This window comes from Pinus tabuliformis, chromosome 5_1, assembly GCF_031772625.1.
Source record: "Pinus tabuliformis cultivar Carrire ecotype Pingquan chromosome 5_1, CPIR1, whole genome shotgun sequence".
Lineage (NCBI taxonomy): Eukaryota > Viridiplantae > Streptophyta > Pinopsida > Pinales > Pinaceae > Pinus > Pinus tabuliformis.
In genome coordinates, this window is record NC_142305.1 from 11502049 (window position 1) to 11526979 (window position 24931).

Consider the following 24931-nt stretch of genomic DNA (forward strand, 5'->3'; position numbering starts at 1 on the left):
AAGTAAAAGGATGAAAATGAAAAATAAAGGAGAATGTCACTTTTACTTTAAGAATTTAACATTACCATGAGGGAGCATCTGCTATATTTATATTTTTTTTTGCTTTCATTTGTCACCCTAACCCAAGGTGGACCCACCCCCAACAAGCAAACTCACCTAAAATTTTAAAAAAAATTGAAAAAAAAACGATTTTCTAAATGCTTTTCCGGAAGCTTTTCTGGAAGCGTACGGAAGCGTCTGGGAAGCGCCTGGGAAGCGTCTGGGAAGCGTCGTACGAAGCGCGCTTCGGCGCTTCCAAATTTCCAGGAAGCGTCTAAAAATTTTGGAAGCGCGCTTCCGTCCAAGCTTCCTAGGCGCTTCCGTACGGGACGCGCTTCGGGGCTTGGAACCGGGGGGGGCGCTTCGTGCAACACTGGGTCTGTCTTTGAGAGGATTCACACAAAGAAGAGAAACTGTTTGGATCAAAAACGGTTGAATGATCTAGTTTTTGTCCAATACAACCTTCGACTCAGATGAAACCAATTGCTGAACAAAAGACCTGATTCAGATCCCATTGTGTTGGAAGACATTGATCCAACATCAGATTGGGTAGTGGAGAGTCGTCCACCAGAGTTTGATCCTGATGAGGATCTTGATGTAGATATAGATATGGAGACATCAGTTGAACTTGAACATGTTGTTCAACTTCAGCCTGTTCAGTTGAATGCAGATCCCAATCCACCAACCTCAGTCTCACAGCCAGCAAGGACTCCAGTTGTAGGTGCTTCCTCTGCTCAGCCACGACAGAAGCGCAGCCGCATATCTACTCTATCTCAGCTTGCATCTGCTGCACAGCCTGCTAGTGGTACTGGCACCACTTCTACAGTTGCAGTTGGAGACGATGATGATGAGGAGGAGCCATGGGGCCCCTTGTCTGACTCTGATGATGATGATCCAGAGATTGGTCGAGATGATCTTGGCTCCTCTGGCAGTAGCTACTAGCCAGTGGCCCAGTAGTACTAGTATTGCAGTCTGGTCACCATCACAGTTTACTTTTGTTGTAGAGGCCATTTCTAGCCTCCTTGGTTATTTGTATTTTGTTTTGAGTCTTTGATCATGTATGACAGTTGACTATGTATTGCCATTGGGTACCATTTTGATATAGTGGATTGGTTCATGAGCCTACTTTGATCATATGTTGTCTTCCATCTATATTATAATGCTGTGTGTTTGGAAACATGAATGAAAATCTTTAAAATTATGTTTAAAATATTTAAAATTATGTTTTTTAATAAAAAAAATAAATATTTAATGTATTTTTTACAACGACCGAGTCATTGAAATCGAGCCGGCCGAGTCATTACCGTTTCGGAGTCGGAGTCGGAGTCGATCCTCGACCGAGTCGGAGTCGGAATCGGAGTTTTAAAACATTGGCTGAAATTGACCTCTAAAATGCTTGGTCAATTTCCGGTCAACTTGTCCTTGAACAGCTTGAAGAAACAGCCTTTGAACAGCCGCAAAGTTCAGTCAATTTGCAGATTTCTGAAGTCAAATGCAGCCCTAAACTAGGGCAGTCAACACCGGTCAAACTAGAGGTCAGATCACCTCAGTTTTCATGCCAAAAATTGTGGCCTACCTAGGACAGGCAACCACACCCAATCTGCACTTCTGGAAGGTCAACGCTTGGTCAATGCTGGTCAAAGAGATGACTCACTGCCCTAGCGTCCTTCTTTCTATGTCTTCCTTGCCCTAGGATGTCTTCCTTTCAGCCACACATGTGAGAGGGAGAGAGGCTCCTTTTATGCGTAGGAGAGAGAGAGAGAGAAGATGAGTGAATTGATTTTTTCCAAATGAGGAGAATGCTCCTTGTATTTATATGCAAATGTTGAGGATGAATAGACGTGACAGTTGGGCTTCTTAGCCTACATAAGTTTGCTGGCCGACCTTGAAAATTTGTCCATAATCAAAATAAATTCATATCTCCATAAATACTTATCGAAATCGGATGATATTTAGATCAATCCTACACCTCTCGATGAGAGGAATCTAGGAAAAATATCAAAAGCCATAAATAAGGTGATCCACATGGAGTTTGGCCCTAGTTGCCAATTTTAACAAAAACCCTTCATGTGCTTTTTCTGATTTATTCCTACCTACTTGTTATTTTTCTTTAACAAGTTATTTACAAAGTAAATACTAAAAATAAACATCAGTGCATGCTCAACATATTACAGACCAGAAATTGAAAGAAACAAGAACAAACACACCACATGACACCATTATTTTTGAACCAATGTCAACGGAAAAACCCAATGCGGGAAAATCGGTGTAGCTATTTGAGGGTTTCCTTATTAAGCAATATCAGAGTACAATCTGGGTGCCGAAACTTGCCTACCCAACAAATAATTTCCTTAGCAGCTATACCTCACAGTTTGAGAGAAATCTCCTAGCTTAAACCCTGGAAAACCCTTCCAGCAACTCCTCGGCACAAAACTACTCCTGCAACCCCAGCGTCTGCCCAATCTGGACTATGTGAGCCCCTCTTTGTCTCACGCTAGCCCTGCTTCAACCTTTCTAGGGCTGCGTCAACCCCAGGAGGCCCTGCATCAGCTCTAGGAGCCTCTACGTCAGCTGCACTGGCCCCTCTGGTGCTCTGCGCAACACTTGGTTACCTCTGCGTGGCCCTACGTGAGCCCTTGCTGGCTCTGCGTCACCCTCCCTGGCTGCTGCGTTGCTCTCCCGGCACAATCTCTGCCTTCTCTGTTTCTTTGTACTCAATGCCCCTCAGCTGCTCTCCCGATCACTGATTCTATCTCTCTTAGCAAACCCCGCGCTAGAGAATAGAATGACTGATCATCTGGTGTGCTCTCCAAGTGACCCTCAAACCTCCTCTTATACTTTTCCTGTCGACATCTCAACGGCTGAGATTAAGTCCCTAATCAACGGCTAAGATTAGATCTGGATTGATCCATGTCTTTTGGACCATTCTAACACAGATTCATATTAATACACATTAATATTTTATTTTCCCTAAGTTTAGATTAGGGACTCCATTAAAAATTTTAATTATTTTAATATCTCCTTATCTATTTATAATCTGCCCAAACCCTCTCTAGGTATTGGAGATCTCATGTACCCCAACCTCTCCACCAAATTTCGTGGCTAGAGCACATCCGCTGCTACCCCAAATCAACACTCCCTCATAGCGAGGACTATGCTCTAGCAATACTCCTCACTGAGTATTACTCTGATCATACAGCATCGGTCCCTGTGCTGATGCTAGGCCTTCCTGCGCAACATCCTCTACACTACTGCATCCTGCACTGCTGCCCATGGTTCTACCACTGCCACTGCTGCATCTGTATGATAGCTCCCTCTGCATCCGTGTTGCTGCTGGTCCTCTCCCAACACTACATCTACACTGCACCTCCTCTCATCATGTTGCATCGTGCTGCCCACTACTGCACTGCAACTCAGTTACTAAGAAGTAAGTAACTGATCCTCCAACTGACCTCCCTGTTGGGCTAGAAACACCGACTGATGCTGAAGCTCCCTCTATCGCTGACAAGTGCTCCCTCTCTCTGACCTCTGCGCTGCTGTAACAACTCCCTGCATCTCACACCGTTGATTTGGGGTAGCATCGGATGTGCTCTAGCCACGAAATTTGGAGGAAAGGTTGGGGCACATGAGATTTCCAATACCCAAAGAGGGTTTGGGCAGATTCTAAATAGATCAGGAGATATTAAAATAATTAATATTTTTAATGGAGTCCCTAAGTCTAAACTTAGGGAAATAAAATACTAATGTGTATTAATATGAATCTATGTTAGAGTGGTCCAAAAGACATGGATCAAGCCAGATCTAATCTTAGCCGTTGATTAGGGACTTAATCTCGGTCGTTGAGATGTCAACAAGAAAAGTATAAGAGGAAGCTTGAGGTCACTTGGAGAGGACACCAGATGATCAGTGATTCTATTCTCTAGAGCGGGGTTTGCTAAGAGAGATAGAACCAGTGATCGGGAGAGCAGCTGAGGGGCATTGAGTATAGAGAAACAGAGAAGGTTGAGATTATTTCGGGAGAGCAGCACAGCAGCCAAGGAGGGTGACGCAGAGCCAGCAAGGGCTCATGCAGGGCCACGTAGAGGCAGCCAAGTGTTGCGCAGAGCACCAGAGGGGCCAGTGCAACTGATGCAGAGGCTCCCAGAGATGATGTAGGGCCTCCTGGGGCTGACGCAGACCTAGAAAGGTTGACGCATGGCTAGTGTGAGACAGAGAGGAGCTGACGCAATCCAGATTGGGCAGACGTTGGGGGTGCAGGAGCAGTTTTGTGCTGAAGAGCTGCCGAAAGGATTTTCCGGGGTTTCAGCGAGGAGATTTCTCTCAAACTGTGAGGTATAGCTACTAAGGAAATTCTCTGTTGGGTAGGCCAGTTTTGGCACCCAAATTGTACTCTGATATTGCTTAATAAGAAAACCCTCAGATAGCTGCACTGGTTTTCCCACATTGGGTTTTTCCGGGGACATTGGTCCAAAAATAATGGTGTCATGTGGTGTGTTTGTTCTTGTTTCTTTTAGTTGTTGATCTGTAATATGTTGAGCATGCACTGATGTTTATTTTCAATATTTACTTTGTAAATAACTTGTTAAAGAAAAATAACAACTAGGTAGGAATAAATCAGAAAAAGTGCATGAAGGGTTTCTAAACTAAGTAAACTTAGAACTTCAACATGGTATCAGAGTGTGATTGCAGATCACAAAAGGAGTAAAAGACATCAGCCGAGTGGAGCAATAGCAGCAGAAAACAGTTGTCCCGAGGTGACAGAAGCTGTTTCTAGCAGCACAAAAGCCAAGAAGTGTGACGCAGAGCCAGCCAGAGCCACGCAGAAGAAGTCGGGAGTTGCGCAAAGCCTCAGAGAGGCCAGCGTTGCTGACACAGAGGGCCAGAGGACTGACGCAGGGCATCCTAGAGCTGACACAAACCCATCTGGGGTGACGCAGAGCCAGCGTGAGGCAGAGGGGCTGACACAGTTCACAGAGAGGCAGTTGTTGGAGTCTAGAAGGCTGCAGAAGTATTGCAGAGTGGAGCTGGTGAGGTATTGTAGTCAGAACAGTACCTGACAAAGCAGGGCCAGAGGAGTTGTTACCGATGGTTACTAGCCGAGGAACCTGGATCAGTAGTGCAGTTGAACAAGACTATCAGAGTAGGGGGCATCTCGACAAGCGGCAGAAGGATTTCCAGGAGGGAAATCAAGACTCAGAGGGAGTCTAGAAGAGAACTTCCAGACAGGAAGTAGAGACTTAGAGGAGTCGAATAGAGAACTTCCAGGAGGGAAGTAGAGGAGCGTCATGGCACTACACGAGGTAAGATACCAGGATAAACTGGACGAAGCATCGAACTTCGCAATCTGGAAGGCCAGAATCTTATCAGTGCTTGACAGGAATCATGTCAAGAACTTCGCCTTGAAGGTTATAGCTATCCCAGTCGACCCCAACGGTAACGACAAGTATGAAGAGGCGATGGCAAGGGCCAAGTGCATTATCCTTGACAGGGCCAAGGATCATGTGGTACTACATATAGTCGAGAAGGAAATGGCAGTTGAGATGTGGGAGGCTCTCAAGAACCTATACCAGCATACTTCTATGCAGAGAAGAATGCTACTTGAGAACCAGATGAGGTCGTATCAGATGAAGAAGGGTCAATCGATTGACACCTTCCTCGAAGGACTAAATGAGATCCGAGATCAGTTGACTGCTATAGGAGCGACACCAGATCAGGAGCTTATGGTGAGGACAACCCTGAATGCTATCTCAGAAGATTGGGAAGTGTTTATCCAAAGTATCTTGGGTAGAGGGACTCTCCTACCTTGGGACGAGATGTGGGAAGCTCTTCGCTAGGAAGAGATCAGACGACAGTCGAAGACAGGTAGCAACAGCAAAGGGATCAAGGTCAAGCAGGAGGAGGAGGATGTGGCCCTAGCATCTGAGGGAAAGCAGGAGAAGCGAAAAAAGAAACATCTCTCCAAGATCAAGTGCTTCCACTGTGGGGAGATGGGTCATTATGCAACCTAGTGCCCAAGGAAGAAGAGGAAGGGAGAGTCTTCCGAGACTAAGGCAGCGCCAGCACTGGCAGAGAAGGAAGTTTTGACAGACGATGACTATGCCATGAGTGCACACATGCCACTTGAGCGGAAGTGGGGAGACATCGAGCTGTAGTCAGGCATACTACAGGCGATGAGGGGCAAGATCCTTGAGGTACCCATCCTCTTGGATTAGACCTTGCTACGGGAGCCCCGAGGAGGAGTAGCAGGATTGGCTGAGTGGGTAGAGACGGATGCGGATGGAGCGGTAGAGAGAGCTACAGTGCAGGAGTCCCGTGACAGCACAGAGCTAGCAAGCTGCAGCAGTGCGAGACGCACAGGAGTCTTGCACCAGTGCAGGAAGGCACAGAGAGGTGTGCAACGGTGCGAGATGCAGGGAGTTGTTGCAGCAACACAGAGGTCAGAGGTAGGGAGCACTTGACAGCGGCAAAGGTAGCTTCATCATCAGTGGGTGTTTCTAGCCCAACAAGGAGGTCAGTTCGAAGGTCAGTTACTTACTTCTCACTAACTGAGTTGCAGTGCAACAGTAAGCAGCACGATGCAACATGATGAGAGGAGGTGCAGTGCAGATGCAGTGTTGGGAGAAAGGACCAGCAGTAGCACAGATGCAGAGGGAGTTGCAATGCATATGCAGCGCTGGGAGGAAGGACCAGCAACAGCACGGATGCAGAGGGAGATGTCGTACAGATGCAGCAGTGGCAGTGGCAGAACCATGAGCAGCAGTACAGGAGGCAACAGTGCAAAGGATGTTGGGCAGGAAGGCCTAGCATCAGTATAGGTACCGATGTCGGATGATCAGAGTAATACTCAGTGAGGAGTATTGCTAGAGCACAGTCCTCGCTAAGAGGGAGTGTTGAGTTGGGGTAGCATTGGATGTGCTTTATCCACGAAATTAGGTGGAGAGGTTGGGGCACATGAGATCTCTAATACCCAGAAAGGGTTTCAGTAGATTCTAAACAGATCAGGAGATATTAAAATAATTAATATTTTTAATGGAGTCTCAATATTAATGTGTATTAATATGAATCTATGTTAGAGTGGTCCAAAATACATGGATCAAGCCAGATCTAATCTTAGTCATTGATTAGCGACTTAATCTCGGTCGTTGAGATGTCAACAAGAAAAGTATAAGAGGAGGCTTGAGGGTCACTTGGAGAGGACACCAGATGATCAGTCATTCTATTCTCTAGAGTTGGGATTGCTAAGAGAGATAGAATCAGTGATCGGGAGAGCAGCTGAGGGGCATTGAGTACAGAGAAACAGAGAAGGCAGAGATTGTGTCGGGAGAGCAGCGCAGCAACCAAGGAGGGTGACACAGAGCCAGCAAGGGCTCACGTAGGGCCACGCAGAGGCAGCCAAGTGTTGCGCAGAGCACCAGAGAGGCCAACGCAACTGACGCAGAGGCTCCCAGGACGCAGGGCCTCCTAGTGCTGACTCAGACCAAGAAACGCTGACGCAGGGCCAGCATGAGATAGAGAGGGGCTGACGCGGTCCAGATTGGGCAAATGCTGGGGTTGTAGGAGCAGTTTTGTGCTGAAGAGTTGCCGGAAGGATTTTCCAGGGTTTCAGCCAGGAGATTTCTTTCAAACTGTGAGGTATAGTTGCTAAGGAAATTCTCTGTTGGGTAGGCCAGTTTCGACACCCAGATTGTACTCTGATATTGCTTAATAAGAAAACCCTCAGATAGCTGCACCGGTTTTCCTGCATTGGCTTTTTCCGGAGACATTGGTCCAAAAATAATGGTGTCATGTGGTGTGTTTGTTCTTGTTTCTTTTAGTTGCTGATCTGTAATATTTTGAGCATGCACTGGTGTTTATTTTCAATATTTACTTTGTAAATAACTTGTTAAAGAAAAATAACAAGTAGGTAGGAATAAATCAGAAAACGTGCATGAAAGGTTTCTAAACTAAGTAAACTTGGAAACTTCAACAAGGTGCACAGGAGTTCTTCTCAGAGCTGGTAGAAAGGGCACTTGATATTGAGATTGTACTAGAAGATGACCACACTGTGAGAGTTGTTGGTGTGGGGACTGTGACCTTTGAGAGGGAGTCTTTGCCTCCTTTGAAGGTCATGGATGTTTTGTACGTTCTCGGGATGAATAAGAACTTGATTTCAATGTCTGCAATGGAGCATAAGGGATTTGACGTCACTTTCTCAAGAGGGCAGGTATTGATGCATCCCAAGGGAGCTTCCATCACTTCGTCCAAAGTGATTGGAGTCCGCTCTAGGAAACTATATAGGTTCAGTTTTCAGTGGGCGGGAGCATTGGTGAGTAGCACATCTGGTAGCGCTCACACTAGTACCACTAGCAGTAAAGACTTCTGCGAGTTATGGCACCGCAGGATGGCGCATATGCATCATGGAGCTTTGAGAGTACTGAGGGAGATCACTACTAGAGTTTCTGATTTCAGTGTCGAGCATTATGAGGTCCGCAGAGGGTGTGCTTTGGGCAAGTACACCAAGTTCCCATTCCCAGCAAGCGACAGCTGATCCACAAGTATACTAGACCTGATTCATACTGATGTTAGTGGTCGTATGTCTCGTGTGTCTTTGGGTGGTTATGAGTATTATGTTATATTCATTGATGACTACTCTAGGAGGACTTGGATATATTTCCTGAAGACCAAGGGTAAGGTCTTCAATTCCTTTAAAGAGTTCAAAGCTCTTTTGGAAAAGCAGACAGGTAGGAAGATTCGGGTCTTGAGGTCAGACAATGGTGGTGAGTACACCGATGGTGGGTTTTCGGACTTCTGTGCACATGACGACATTAGGACAAAGTTCATGGTTCCTTACAACCCCCAACAGAATGGGGTGTCTAAAAAGAAGAACAAAGCTATTGTTGGGACTGCTAGAACGATGATTCATAATCAAGGCTTGACTTTGTTTTTGTGGGCTGACGCTTGCAATACTGTTGTTTATCTTCAGAACAGGAGTTCTCACAAAGTATTGGGAAATATAACTCCAGAGGAGGTTTTCACTGGAGAGAAGCCTCGCGTGGGACATCTTTGTATCTTTGGATGTCTCACATATTCTTATATCCCCAAGGAGCAGAGGACAAAGCTGGAACCCATGGCAGAGAAGGGTATCTTTATGGGTTACAACGAGACTTCGAAGGCCTACCGGATCTTCATTCCTTCTAAACGGAGAGTGGTGATTAGGAGGGATGTGAATTTCGAGGAGGAGAGGGCCTATTGAAGATCACAGGAGTATGATAAGAGACAGTCACAGACTTCTTCTCAGCAGGGAGGTCAGGTACAGGAGCAGGACCTCAGGGTTCTGGATCGAATTGTACAGGAGGTACTTTAGTGTCAGTGACATCTGGGGCACCAGTGGCGAGTTCGTTGAGCACTTCTTTAGGGAGTTCACTGGTACAAAGTTCACATGGCACTTCAGCTAACACAGGCACAGGTGCCAGTACAGGTTCTTCGAGGACAGGTGTTGGTACAGGCACACCAGGGTCAGTTGGTAGACCTTCAGGTTCACCAGACTGGGGGGCAGAGGATGAGGTTCCCTATGGGGAAGCTTCTTCAGGGAAGAGGAGGCCCAAGTGGGTCCAAGGCACCTTGAAGGAAGCGGAGTCTGTTGGTCCTTCGAAGAGGGTGAACAGGGAGAGTGTGCCACCTGAGCAGTTTTGTAGTTATGTAGCCAAGGCTACCAGCATTGTTGACTCTAAGCCTACTAGCTATGAGAAGGTTGCCAACCAGGAGGTATGCAGAGAGGCTATGGTGGAGGAGTATGCCTCTATCATCAAGAACAATGTCTGGGAAGTGGTGGTTAGGCCTGAGGGCAAGTCAGTTGTGACTTCCAAGTGGCTCTACAAGATCAAGCATGTTGTGGATGGCAGCATTGAGAAGTTCAAGGCGAGGTTTGTGGCTAGAGGGTTCTCACAGATAAAGGGAGTTGACTATGATGAGACCTTCGCTCTCGTAGCTCGGTACACTTCTATCTGGTCCCTTATTTCTATTGCTGCAAAAATGGGTTGGTAGATCCATCAGATGGATGTGAAGACTGCATTTTTGAATGGAGTTATAGAGGAGGAGGTGTATGTTGAGCAACCACAGGGCTTTGAGGTACTTGGGCAGGAGACCCATGTAAGCTGGTTGAGGCGAGCACTCTACAGACTTAAGCAAGCTCCGAGATCTTGGTATTCAAGGATCGATACTTACTTGCAGCAGCTGGGTTTCACGAAGAGTGATGCAAATCCGAACCTATACTACATTGTTTTAGGGGATGATCCGCTCATTCTTGTGTTGTATGTTGAAGACTTGTTCATTACTAGGGCAAAGAGAATGATTAGTGGTTGTTGATCTGGGATAGCATCAGATGTGCTCTAGCCATGAAAATTGGTGGAGAGGCTAAACCACTTGAGATCTCCAAGACCCAAAAATGGTTTGGGCAGATTCTACCCGGTTTGGGAGATATTAAAATAATTAATATTTTTAAAATAAAATATTAATGGGTATTAATATAAAACTAGGTTAAAAGGTTACAAATGACATGGATCAAGCCAAATCTAATCTTAGCCGTTGATTAGAAATGTAATCTCGGTCATTGGAGGACCAACAGGAAAAGTATAAGAGGAGGCTTGAGGGTCAGTTGGAGAATACACCAGATTGATCAGTCAGTTCGATTTTCTAGAGCGGGGTTTGCTAAGAAAAATCGAACCAATGATCAGAGTTGCAGCAAGGGGCAGTGAGTGCAAAGAAGAGAGGCAGAGATAGTGTCGGAAGACCAACGCAAGGCAGAGAGGCAGACGCAGAGACAGAGGGAGCCACGCAGAGGCTAGCAGTGACTGCGTATAGGCCCAGAGTGCCTGCATGATTGACGCAGAGGCTGCAGAAGTGACGTAGAGGGCCAGAGAGGCTACGCAGAGCCTCAGAGGGCTGACACAGAGGGTTTCAAGTTGACACTAAGGCCAAGAGGGCTGACGCAGTGCCTCAGAGAAGTGTTGGAGAGGGTTTCATGGAGAAGACTTTCAAAATATCTGCTTCCGAAGAGAGGTATTACTGGCAGATTATTTTCTCTGTTGGGTGAGCCAGTTTGGCACCCAATGTACTCAAGAAAAGCTGCTTAATAATAAAACCCTCAGAACTGCTGCACCGGTTTTCCCGAGTTGGGTTTTTTCGGGGACGGTTGTCCAAAAATAACGGTGTCCCTTGTGTGTTTGTCTATTTCTTTTATTTGTTGCTCTGTAGATGGTTGAGACTGCATTTTGTTTATTTCAGTATTTATATGGTTAAATAACTTGTAAGTAATTAACTAAGTAGGTGAAATAAACCAGATAATACAGAAAAAATTTCTAACGGGTAATACTTAGAAATTTCAACATGGTATCAGAGGGTTGTGGATCACAGGAGAGCTGAAAGCACCAGCTGAATCAGAGGGTTCCAGGCTGACGCTGAGGATAGGAGGGCTGACGCAGTACCTCAGAGAGGTGTTGGAGAGGGTTTCATGGAGAAAACTTTCAGAATATCTGCTTCTGAAGAGAGGTATTACTGCCAGATTATTTTCTCTGTCGGGTGAGCCAGTTTGGCACCCAGTGAACTCAAGAAAAGTTTCTTAATAATAAAACCCTCAGAACTGTTGCACCGGTGTTCCCAAGTTGGGTTTTTCCAGGGACGATTGTCCAAACATATCAGTGTCCCTTGTGTGTTTGTCTATTTCTTTTATTTGTTGATCTGTAGATGGTTGAGACTGCATTGTGTTTATTTCAGTATTTATATGGTTAAATAACTTGTTAGCAATTAAATAAGTAGGTGAAATAAACCAGATAATACAGAAAAATTTCTAACGGGTAATACTTAGAAATTCCAACAGTGGTTGCATGGAGGATCTTGCTATGGAGTTAGAGATGGACATTGAGCTAATGCATTACTTTTTGGGGCTTGAGGTGTGGCAGGAGGAGGGGCATATCTTTTTGGGGCAAGGGCAGTATGTTGTGGATGTGTTGAGCAGATTTCACATGGCAGACTGTAGACCCATGTCTACACCTATGATCACCAATTGGAAGAAGCTTCATGCTTCAGATTCTAGTTTGGTGGATCCCACATTATATAGGTAGCTTATTGGGTCTTTGATGTATCTGGTCAACACTAGCCCAGATATATGCTTTGCAGTGAACACACTTAGCCAGTTCATGGTTGAGCCCAGGAAGGTGCACTGGGCAGCTGCAAAGCACATTCTTCGCTACGTGCAGGGGACTGTTGATTATGGTCTAGACTATAGGTGAGGAGATGGAGTGAGGTTGGCAGGTTACACAGATTCATAAATAATTCTACTTGGAAAGACCCCATGCAGCGAACAAAATGGGAAATCGCAGCCCAATGAAACCCAGAAATTTCCAAATTAAATTTTATCTCAGATTTATTAATGAAACCCTGCAGAATCATCTCCAGAAAAATTTAAACCCTTAGACTGCAATAAGTCTGGATAGTATCCTTGCAAAAGCTGGTCTTGAGGCCAGATCTTACCCTCCAGGGCCTAGATCTGGCTTCAAAATCAAATTTCACCCTCAAATCTGCAACCTGTTCCTAAAAATGAAACCCCAGAAACCCTAAGTCAGAAAAAATTAGAAAAAAAAATTACAGATCTATGCACAGGAGTAGCAGATCTAACAGATCTGGCGAGTGTGAGTCCAACTCCGCTCCCAGATCTGACAATCTGAGGCTCTTAAAATCCAGATTTATCAATTTAGCACATAAATTTTTTTGAAATTTTAAATTTAAACAGAGGTGCTTCGCCCAAAACCCTTCATGCATCAACAATGAAACTTCTTATGATAAGCCCAGGATTCAATCAAGTTGGGCTCTTCAGAAAATACTAATTAGGAGTTGGCTAGTTCAACTGAAAACTTCCCCGAACACCCGATGATCTAAAAATCAAGAATTCCCTACACAACTCAATTCGACCATTAACGTAGAACAAGAAAATGATAATAAAATTTAGATTTAATAGAGATACCTGCCATTATATTCAGAAATTAAATTACCATTCAAACCCCAGTGATCAAACAAGATACCTGTGCTTAAATCACTCTTCATAAAGCTATCATCAATGGTTAAAAGGAAATCTATGAATGAAAATAACACATCTTACAGCATTTCCACGAAGAGTAACACCAACAGAAATTAACCCCAAAGTCTTTCTTTATTGCTCATGAAAAGAGATAACAAGAGAGCTTTCACTTAACACACGACTCAAAGATCGAATGACCTCAACTGACAACTGACCTCCTATTTAAAGATCTCCCAACGGCTAGCTCGAGTGATCCTTGTCAAAGTGATCTCGACCGTTGATGAGGATCAAAATTTCTTTTAATCTCATCCGTCGAAATTTTAAATATTGAGGAAATTTCGCATTTTTCAATTAAATGCATTTTAATAAATTCAAAAATTAAAATTTTGCATTTATTTCCTCAAAATTTTGACTTTGACCTAGGACTTAGGACCTATGAGGGGATAAATTATTTTTCTAACCCTCAAGACACTTTACATCATGATTTTTTTACATTTTTTACATCTCAAGGGGGAAAACCCATTTGAAAAATACCCTCACAGACTATCCATTTCTGTGACACAAATATAATCCAGCAGACTAAGCAACTTGTAATAAAATAACCTAACCAAATAGTTAGGATTATTCCCAAATCACTTTTACACAGACTCGATCTATAACACTAAGACTCGCCTAAGATCCTAGTGACAAAATTCATTTCGACTTTGGAATAAGGCTGAAGGAAAACTCTGCCGACCATCCGAGAATGGATTGGTGAGACAAAAAACATCCCGGAATGTAGATCGTTACCAGAAAAATAAGTTTACCTAGGCAATTACATACATGACACAGATCTGTTGAAATTATTTACATCACATATATGCAGAATGGGTTTACATTACAACATGATAATCAGGCTGATGATGATGGCTGGACGACACGGACACATCGATTAGGCGCTATCCCTTTTGCGAAAAAAGGGGGTGTACTGCTATGGGTCGTTGACACATAGTGGTCAATAGGCTGAAGAGATAAATTGTATTTTGTTGTTTTATTTTGTCTGCAAATGTATTTTCTTGAACTTGAAAGATAAATAAATTTGAAGAGCTCTCTAACAGGTTTTCTCCGAAGAAGATTGAAAGGGTTTTTCCTAGGTCTAAGTTGACCAAAAATCTGTGTATTTTTATGTGTGTTGTTGGTCTGGTTATGTCCATATTTATTTTCAGCATGTGTTGACAGTCCCATGTGCTTTAATCTGAAAATTTCATTTCCAGAATTCTATATGTTGAATGTATGTTTATGGGAAAGGGCATTTCACTGAATGGGAGTGATAAGGTGAAACTAAAACTGTGTTGGGATTGTTGGAAACCTTTTTAAGTCATCAAATTTCAACAAACCTAAAACATGGTGACCTAAGCATGAAACCCATGCTTTAATAAGTCACAATAATAACAAAAATTATTTTCTTAGTTCTTTTGACAAGTACATTACAAGATGACTCAAATAGATTTAATGAAGACTGAACCTAGTTACATTTTCCAACACTCCCTCTTAACTAGGAGGTATTCATCATATACAAGTACAAAGAAGATCTCAACTATATGAACCATGAAGAAATTTAGGCACCGCCATGCCATGGACTAGATTCCTGGCCAGGGAAATCTATCCATTGGTCCCTCAACAATTTAGGCACCATAATGCCACAGACTAGATTCATGAGAAGAGCAATCTATCCAAGTGGGAATAAGATGGACTCAAGCTTTCAGCCTCTCTAGGTACCATCAGGCTTACTTGCTAACCATCAACACAGGGATCGAGGTGTGTATCAAAAATAGAGCTCAATAACCAACACCACCTTTCCAACTTTGAGACCTAGACATCAGCACAAAGTGTCGGCCAAGTGTCCTCCCGGGCAATGCTTCACTCACAAAGCCTCAACACTCCTTGATCTAGCAGATCAAGAATAACCAATCTCTCCCAATCAAACTGATTGGTAACCAGCATGCTATCAAAACCTTCGAGAGATTCACTTGTACAAACACAACCTCAATCAATAATATACTTTCACATGTACATAATCAAAAACAAACCTTTGGGATCTTCTAGACAACCGATGTTGCTCCTCAACATAGTACGACATATCAATCGAATCTTTGACAGAAGATTCCTCAATTATTTCCTTTCCTACTTCCTATACAGCAACATAGCTTCCAAAAATATTGTCCAATCAAAACTATGCTATGCCCTCCTTCTCATCCAGGGAGTTGCCCTTTATCTAGGCTCCCTCTTAATCTCAAGGAGATATTTCTTATTCAGAATCCCTCTTAACCCAAGGAGATCAACTTCTTTTCTTCGACATCAGAGAATCTTTTGTGGCTTCCAATCATTTCATCAGAGTTATCATCATCCACATCATGCTTATCACATCAACGAACATCTTCACCATATTGAAGATTGTGTATCTACACAACTTAGATAGCAAGTACAACCAAATCTCTAGAAGCATGAAGTTAGTCATATTAGAATTATGGAAAAATTTCAACCTTGTACATATTAGATACCCAAACTTAATTATAAACAAGAGACATATACTCTTCAACATCTTGCTAGGGACTTTGTCATAAACCCTAGACTACTTCATAACAACTTTCATTACATCTAGGGTTTCAATGTTTCTTCCAAAGGTATGACATACCCTCTTGCAACATATACCCTAGAAACAATTCAAACAAATATAGATCTACAAGGCATCTAACAACTTTCATAATTCACATGTTAGACTTTCCACTAGGGTTTCATACAAATCCTAGATTTCATAAAAGAGTATTAATCAGTGAAAACCAATCACAGCTTAGTCATCAACATGACCAACTTCCACTAGGGTTCGTTGCAAACCCTAGATTTTTCAATCAAACATAAATCACAAATAAAACTCAGATTTCAACAATCTTGCACAAATCTCAAATTATCACATTGTCATCATACATCAGAGATTTTGACTTCTACTAAGGCTTAACTCCAAAACTCTAGAATTTCATTTTCACAATCTCAACAATCATTATATAAATAGATCTCAGATTGTTATATCACACATACTAGAGAATTTAACTACTACTAGGGTTTAGCTGCAAAACCCTAGATTTCCAAATATCATCATCCTAGAATCTTAGACAAGGACTTATATTAAACCCTAAGACTTATGACCATCAATAATTAGGTCAACACAGATATCTAGGAATTTGTTATCATGCATAAGCATATCATATGTCAGACAACATTAATACATTAGACATATATTGACCTAGACCAAGCTAGGGTTTCGACCAAATGTACACATATATATACCTAGGGCTTCATTCCTAGGGTCTTACTTTAAACACATAACAAAGGTTTTGCTTATCAGTTCAATCAAACCCTAAATATCTAGGGTTTCATAACTTAGCAAAGCAAACCCTACTATTCCAAAATTTCAAAGGTTCAAGATCTCAGACAAACATCATTCAACCCTAACAAGTTAAGATTTCATGATCATACCAAAATCCCAAACATGACATCATCAACAAGAACTTCAAATAGCATTTCACAATAACCCTAAGCAAGTTAGGGTTTCACACATTGTCAGCATACCCTTAGGTTAGAGTTTTTCAGAGAACCTATCTAGGATTCTGTAAAATCAATGAAGAATATGAATGGGGTAGATTTATCAATTGATGAATTACCCAAAACAAGAATCAATGTGATTCAATATAGCTAGACACAACAATGTTAGTAATAGATTGACAAATGACTGGCACAAAAACCGAGGCAATCTGGGCAGTTTGACTGGAGTTGACTTTCTATGTTGACCGCAAGAAATTGCAGATTGGAACAGCAGACTATCTCTCTCCTTTGACTGAGTTTGACTGAGGCTTTGAAGACTTTTTTGGGTTGACTTTGACAAACATTTGAGGTCGAGTTTGACTGAAGTTGACAGAGCTCCTAAAGGGCTGTGTTGACCGCTGACTGTTGACTGGTTAGGGTTGAATACACTGTTGTTGACTGTTGTTGACTTGGGCAGATTACAAGAAGATCAGATTTGACTATTGTTGACTTCATCTCTCTCCTTTGTCTCTGGTTTGAATAGTTGTTTGGTATATTTGGATATTGGATATTGACATTGGATATTGGCTAGTCAAAGGTTCACTTTGACTCTTGGATGATGTACTCTCTCTGCTTAACATTTGAAGACAATTTAATAGAAGAAGATTTGCAAGGGTTTTCCCCCTAGTGGGGTTTTTCCTTGGTCATTGACCAAATATTGTGTCTCTTGTCTCTTGTCTCTTGGCTGTCTTTCTATGTGCATTTGTTTATTTGTTCTATCTACTATTGCTATACTGTCATTGGAAAATTGAAGAAGTGAATTTGAGAAATTGATGCTATTAAATATTGTTGAAGTAAGAGTCGCAGCATACAACAAAGTAATGAAAGGTTCCTTTATCAACACTTAAACATGGTCACAAAGCATGACATTATAATTTTTTTTATGACCCTCGAACATGAAGGTGTAAGTAATCATGTCGGCTTATTCCATTAAGTCCTATAAATATATGCACAACCATAATGAAAAATATACCAAAACGAATTGACTAGTTTTCAAATTGAAAGAAATATTTTGTGCGAGTATTTGTCTGCAGCCATGGAGATCTGACGTTCAGGCAAACTCTGGAAATTTTTAATTTTTATTTTGGCTTTGGTTAAAGGGCTTCGCTGGAATTCTTGCACAGGTGATTACACACTGTATACCTGCAATTCGGGATTGGGTCTGGCCACTCGTTTTAATTTGCATTGGTAATTTAAAAGGGATGTGATTGGTAAACGCCTACACATCATCATTTGCACTGATGATTTAAGGGCAGATGCAATGGGTAATTGACAACGTGTTTTAATGTGTGCTGAATCATTTAAAATGAATGCCTACGTATAAATTGTCTGTGTGCGGACTCTGGAGGAAGCCTTGCAATGCCACATGGCTGGCACTTGAAACCATTGGAGTCCCCTCGTTGAGTTGGCTAGTTTATTCGAACTGTCTCTGATAGGAGATTATCGCACAGGTTATATAGGTCGACTAAACATTATGTAGCCGTTGAGTTGGAATCTTGATTCTCACTACATTAATTGTCCACGTTTCATTGTATGCATGCTGAGTGTTTTGATGGATCCGCTTAATACACATTTTGAGTTGTCTTTTGGAAGCAGAATTGGCATGTAAATGATACATGTTACTGGGAAAAATCTTGGCATATATTGAGACATCTGTAATTTCAAATTTAAAGGTTTCTAGATGCAGTTTCCATGTGCAGGATTGATATTACAGTCACAAATAAAGATTTTACTATAATCCTACAGGATTTAACTTGTGGCAGTAGAAGATTTGTTGTCTTATCATCTCCATTAGCAGCAGTAAGGTTGTATACTTGATGTCTGTCTTCGTAACAAAATTTTGAAGAAACCTTGTGATCCAAGTTGATTTTGAGTGAAAAGACAGTGATACAATACACAGTGGCATTCTCTTAAGACAAGTTAAACATTTGTAGCACTATTGTACGCTTATTGAAGAATCTGTGAGAAAAAAATCATCATTCAACTTTGCAGAGGGCTATATCGTTATTGCAAGTCCTGATGCATTTGATCTAGTGTATACACCTGTGCCTGTCCAAATCCCAAAAGCAACTGCAGTCTGAGCTTCCTTTTTGCAAAGATTACATTGAAACGTTGAGCACGTAATACATGACTTCTAAGGCAGAACTCACTGGAATGACCTGAAGGTGAAAGTTTCTCTTAAGGGTGGATCTGCATAGACCTTGTTAGCAACAGATCTCTTGTCAGTATAGTGGCATAATTGAGACTCTACTCATACCTCATTTGAAAGAAGGTTAAGAAGAATGAATGCAAAAACTACCTACAGGTCACTAGCACAAACACTCATCAAGGTGTCGATTGGTTCTGAAGATAATTCTAACTATCCGAGGAATCCAGTAATAAAAAGGATTCTCATGATCTTCAGCTCAATTCTTGCAGTAAGGGTTTTGTAATTTGTGTAAGGGATTCATTATCTGAGAATTTTGTATATCTGAAGTAAATTAGCAGTTAGGGTTTGTTGCAGCAGTATGCTAGGTTTAAAATGACAGGTTGAAGACATGATAGCTCAATGGTGAAAAATCAGGTAACAAAGAGCACAGTTATTGTGGCATGTCCAGCTAAGGTTTGGGACAACAGACTGGGCTTGCATGATCTTGTTGCAACAATCAAGAAAATGCAATGTTGGGCATAGGACAGATTGGTGGCATTTAGGGTTGTGCTCGTGGGCACAAGCAAACAGTGAGAGCAATGACAGTATTATAGGTTTGTGATGCCAGAGCAGATATGGTGCAGAATATTGTATTAATGATTGGACATACTTTTGCTTGAGTTATTAACAGATTTATCTATACAACAAGCAGTATTGGCTATAGTTGTGAAGCTAAGGTTTAATGTGCAGTTTGGAGAGAGATAGAAGTGGTTGAAATTGACAACTGGAATTTGATATACAGAGGCAGATTTGATTGCCAGAGTTTGTGTTGCAGTTCTCTTGTATTGCATTTTCTTTGTAATTGATTTGGAGCATAGGTAGATCCAACTAAAAAATTGTGAAATGTGGTCTGCCGGCTGTTTAGGGTGGTAGGGTGGTGCAAGGCAAGTGATTGGAGTCACCTTCATGTTGGAGCCTGAGAACACTCCAGGGTGGCAAAGTGGTGCTAGGGTAGGTGGAAGCTTGCACAAAGTGTTGGAGCGTCCATCCAGTTGCAGCTAGTACACAGGGAGTTGGAGCACCTTCAGGTTGGAGCTAGTAAACCAGGGTGTTGGAGCGTCCTTCCAGTTGCAATTGGTAAACAGTGTGTTGGAGCATCCTACAGGTTCGAGCCTGTAAATCTGTGGGTTGGAGCCTCCTTCAGTTGGATCTAAAAACTTGATGTAAATCTTTTAAAGAAAAATATTAAGAACCGTTCAGTGGTTTTTGTCCCGGAGGGATTTCCACCTAAAAATCTTTGTGTCTACTGTCTCTATTTGAATGGTGTTGATGATGTTTATATTTATGATGCTAATAACAATTAATGCTCTGTGGAATTAAAAATATACTAATTGATAAGAAATATTGATTTCACCCCCCTCTCAGTGTTTCCAACACTCCTGTCATCTCAGTGATTATACAGATGAAATGTTATCATAACTTTAGCAATCCCATTTGTCACTTTTGGATACCAGTGAATGTTAATAAAATTTAAATTCCATACTGTTTTGAAGCTCTCTCACGAGACTCCCTTATTGTTTTTATCAAATACTCAGAGAATAATGTAGAAAACATACTTGTTGAGCATTGTAACAATGCTTTCATGAGTTGTTGGAGACACCAAAAGTGTAATGGCATTTTTCTGCAAAAGATGTGAACAAAGTGTTCCATCACTTAAAATAGTGATTAAAAAAAGGCTCCACAACAGCAAATCTACCCCATATACCCCATTGAAATGAAATATGATAGGAAATAGTGCTGATGTTTCAGATAAGAAATTCACCTTGAGGACTATGAGTTTGTAATACATCCAAATAAAATTTGAGTAGAAATACATCCAAACAAAACATAGTGCCAAGGAAAACCAAAAAGAAAAGACTCATGAGATTAATTTGTGGTCAGGAACCAAACTTTAGTTTAGAAGAGGGATAATACCTACCATGACCCAAGCATTGGCAAGATCAATAGTGCGAGCTGTTGGTGTCAAAAACACAGTATCACAGCCCTGCATATTTCAAAGGATTTCATTATGAATTTCAATTTGAATGTATTCATTGAGAAGCTATGAAAAATGGTTGATTTAGAGCTTCCATTTCACCTGTCCTTCTGCCAAAGATTGGAAATCAGCAGTGCTCTGGTTATGCATAAAGTGTATCCTGTCATCTCCAATGACTGCATAAGGGAAACCATTTTACATGTTCAAATGTCTAAATGTCAAATATGAAAAAAGATGAAAAAAATAAAAGTTTGTTATTGCATTGCAGAAGAATGCAGTAGTTTAACCATTGAAATAAAAGAAATCAAATTTGTTGTCGCACAGCAAAGCATGCAGTTTGTCTAACTATTGAGCCATTGTGCCTATGTTCACCTTTGCATAAATTATATGCAGTTGTGATGACATCATATTTTCTGATCTTTTAATTGAAATTTGATAGAGAACAGAGCTACATGTGATTGGTTGAAACAATTGGTGTGGTCTACTAGGTTAGTGTGGTTTACAGATTTGATCAGTCACTGATATTTCTTAGATTTTTCAAATTTCCTTGGGAACAACAATATTTGTTATGGTACTAGTAAAGAAGTCTTTAATAAACAAAGAACATATATCATGTATATTTCAATTCTGAAGGATATCTTAAATCATTATTATAGACATTCACGAAAAGCTTTAAAGGATCAAACACATCGAAAAGAAATAAAAAAAGAATGTGGCAGATGTAAGATAGTACCTATAGGCACTAACACTTCATTGATCCTGTTGACCACTAAAGTAGCACCTGATAATTAGATGAAAGACTCCATGCCCAAGGATGATCCAGGGAACACTTGTACCATCAGCTATCATCAGTCAACAAAGTTTTTTAACTCTACTTCTATCTTCTCATCATATTTCTTGTACCCAGATTCCACACGCTGCGGGGAATTGTAATAAGTAATACTAGTAATGATGATTTTTTGAGTCTGTAATAGGCCTAGGATGTTGGGACTCGATCAGCAAATGAGTACACCTTGGAGTGTTTTTTTTATCTGGTTAATTATCCCTTCTTTTTCAGAGGCGGATAATTTTCTAGGTTTTTTCACTCATTTTTTACCCCAAAGCCGAGGTGACCGTTTGAAGGTTGAGTCCCTAACACATCTTAGTGTCTAGAGTCAATGTATATTACCATACTAAATCAGACAAAAAATTTCGTGGAATTTGATTAGGTCTAAGTAGTCATTTTTTAAATTTTTAGATTTTTCACACTGCAAAAATTGCTAATAAAATTGTATTTGTAGTGTAAAAAGCTATGAAACCGGATTTGTCCCCCAGGCCCTACGTGTCCCGAATCCGGCGAATTAGACACGATTCAAGCGGATTCGTGTCCGAAAATCGGGACACATTGTGTCCGATCAAGACACTTCGAATCCGGAACGTGTCCTAATCAGGACACTTCGAATCCGGAACGTGTCCCAATCAGGACACTTTGAATCCGGAAATCAAGAACCCGCGCAGCATTATAAAGGCGTATTTCTCCATTCTATTTGCACATTTACTTGTTTAGTTTGTTGTGGGTTTGATGTGGGTGTTTGGGAGCAAGGAGCAAAGGGCGTGGGAGCAATTTCAAGGAGATTCAAGCAGCAGGTAAATGCTAAGGCTTGTCATGATTATCCTCCATACCAGCAAATGCAGAGATGACTTTGGATACAGAGGAGGAGGATGCAGTAGGGGAGAGTAGTGGTGACCATGATGATGAGGAAAGTGATGTTGATTTTGATGACGACTATGAGGATTGATGACTCATGAGTCATGAGCTACCTAATGCCTTGAGGCTTGTATACTTGTAGACTTGTAGTTGTTTTGTATTTGCTATTTCTATTTTTCATTGCCATTGCACTACCTATGTAAAAAGTAACACATTTTGATTTTGATGGCTTAATGAGAAAACTACAATATCTTTATCTTACTATCTTGTCTTTCTCCTATTGGATCATTGAAGAATTAAATATGTATTATAAATTTATAATTTATCATTTATCATTTATGTCACGACTCACAATTGTATTTGTACTTTTGTATGCATAATGTTACTTTGTAAAACTTACATCTACATGAAGATCCATGTTTGAACCAATGAATTTGTATCATGAATGAAAATTTGTGTAAGAAATATCTAATTTTTAATATATATATATATATATATATATATATAATGTGTCCTGTTCCGGGGGGTCAACATGACCATATCCTACACTTGAATCCTCGTATCCGTCGAATCTCAAATCTCCATGTCAGGTGACTTAGGTAATAAGTGATGTCTAAAGAAGTTCTATGGAGTATGAGTAATGAAATTTGCACCTTTCACCCTCAACTTTCCACTATGACGCACTTTGAGGGGTTAGAAATGTGTTTTTAGCCCTCAAAACCCACTTTTCCTAAGTTTAGTGGGAAATCTGACAATTATTTAACCTAGAAAATAAATAAATGGAGAAAAATAAATATCCACACATGCCAAATGTTGTGGAAATGAGGTGGAAAATTATGGGGAGTTAAAGTGAAGTCACAAGGTGGCGTGGACTTCTAAAATCAAGGAAAGGACATGTGCTCAAACAAAATCGAATTTTTGGCATTAAATGAGAAAGTTACTTACTTGGAAATTCGAATTTGTGAAGTTAATGCACATTTGAGAGAATTTGGGAGAATATTTGGTGGAGACTTTTGTGGGAAATTGTCCCCACATGGGTTACCACCCATATACACTTGTCATTCCATCATAAAATTAGAATTTGGCACATGAGGAAAGAAGAAAATGATGTCCACTTGCCAGAATTCGATTTTTACACTTGGCATTGGAGCTTCATTCAACAAATTCAAATTTCTCTTTGGGATTGTCACCTCATGCCACTTGTTTAATCACTTCTACATTGGGATTGGCTCCCATAGTTCTATATAATAGAGCCTTGATCTCTCATTTATATCATATTGTTACTAGCTATTGTGCTTGCGGAAGTGTTGGTGCCTTGTACACTTTCAAAAATATCAATAAAGACTTTGGGGTTTCATTCATGAGGTGTTCCTCCTTGTTAAAAAAACATGGGCAGCAACATAATCTGAAAGATAAAATATGAGAATATATTTTTATTAACAAGAGATATACATTTATAGTACATGGTTTTGACCGTTGGGTTTCACATCCCAAAGTCTCTTGGACTTCTTTTTGTCTATTCGGCTTCCACACTAACCCATTGAGGATTAGGTGTCCAACATTCCCCCCCCCCTTAATCCGAAGGGTTATGTATGAGTCCAAGAAGAGAGCTATAATACAAAATGTGCAAAAATTCATGGCAGCACTAGGCTGAATGTGCTCTCTGAAATGTTGGTATAAAGGGTGGTGATTTAAGGATGACCACCAACACTGGAACGCTTTAGTGCAGTTCCCGAAAGTGTTCCTATTGTTTTGAAGAGGAAAACCTTCAACCATGAAAGGGAGGTCTCACCCCGCATAAAGGGAGAACTTCAACCTGAAAAGGGAAGTCTCAACCTGTGATGGTTTAAGGATGACCAACAACTCTGGAATGCTTAATGCAATTCCTAGAACTCTTCCGAAACTGGCAAGAAGTTGAAGTCTTCTACTAGAGGAAGTGTCCCCAATTCTATTCCTGGAATTCTTCCGACACTGGCAAGAAGCTGAAGTCTTCTGCTAGAGGAAGTGTCCCAGATTACTAACTGAAGTCATGCTCAGGGGCATCTTTGTCTCTGGCTACAACTCTAAATCTGGTGTGGCAAGTTGTGGCTCAGGCTCGCTTGATGTGGCTTTGAAGCTTGTAGATGACTATCATTTCCCCCCTTGTCAGATACAAGGTGAGATGATGGAGAAAACTCAACTGCAAGACTGTTCAATACTCTGGAACAAGTTCTGACATGTGATTGGAATATCTTCTTGGCTGTTGATGCCCATTGCCAAGAAGCGATCCATCCAAGATGAATCTTTGTTCTTGCAGGAAGTTTGTTTCTGAAGCATCTGTGTGAAGAATGGCTTGTTTTATGACAGTGCTTACATGGATGAAGATCAAAACAG

The 24931-nt window shown here is 41.3% G+C and overlaps 1 protein-coding gene across 2 annotated transcripts in view; it reads right to left on the bottom strand.

The window, feature by feature from the left end:
- Positions 1 to 24931, bottom strand: part of LOC149163288 (Glycine cleavage T-protein family) — a 388788-nt gene that overhangs the window by 181701 nt on the left and 182156 nt on the right. For both annotated transcript variants that reach the window (XM_089431674.1, XM_089431672.1), the window contains 3 exons: positions 20974 to 21047; positions 20815 to 20880; positions 20453 to 20517 (listed from right to left, as the gene is read on the bottom strand). In XM_089431674.1, the coding sequence (XP_089287800.1) occupies positions 20453 to 20517; positions 20815 to 20880; positions 20974 to 21047 (205 nt within the window). The remainder of the gene's footprint in view (positions 1 to 20452; positions 20518 to 20814; positions 20881 to 20973; positions 21048 to 24931) is intronic.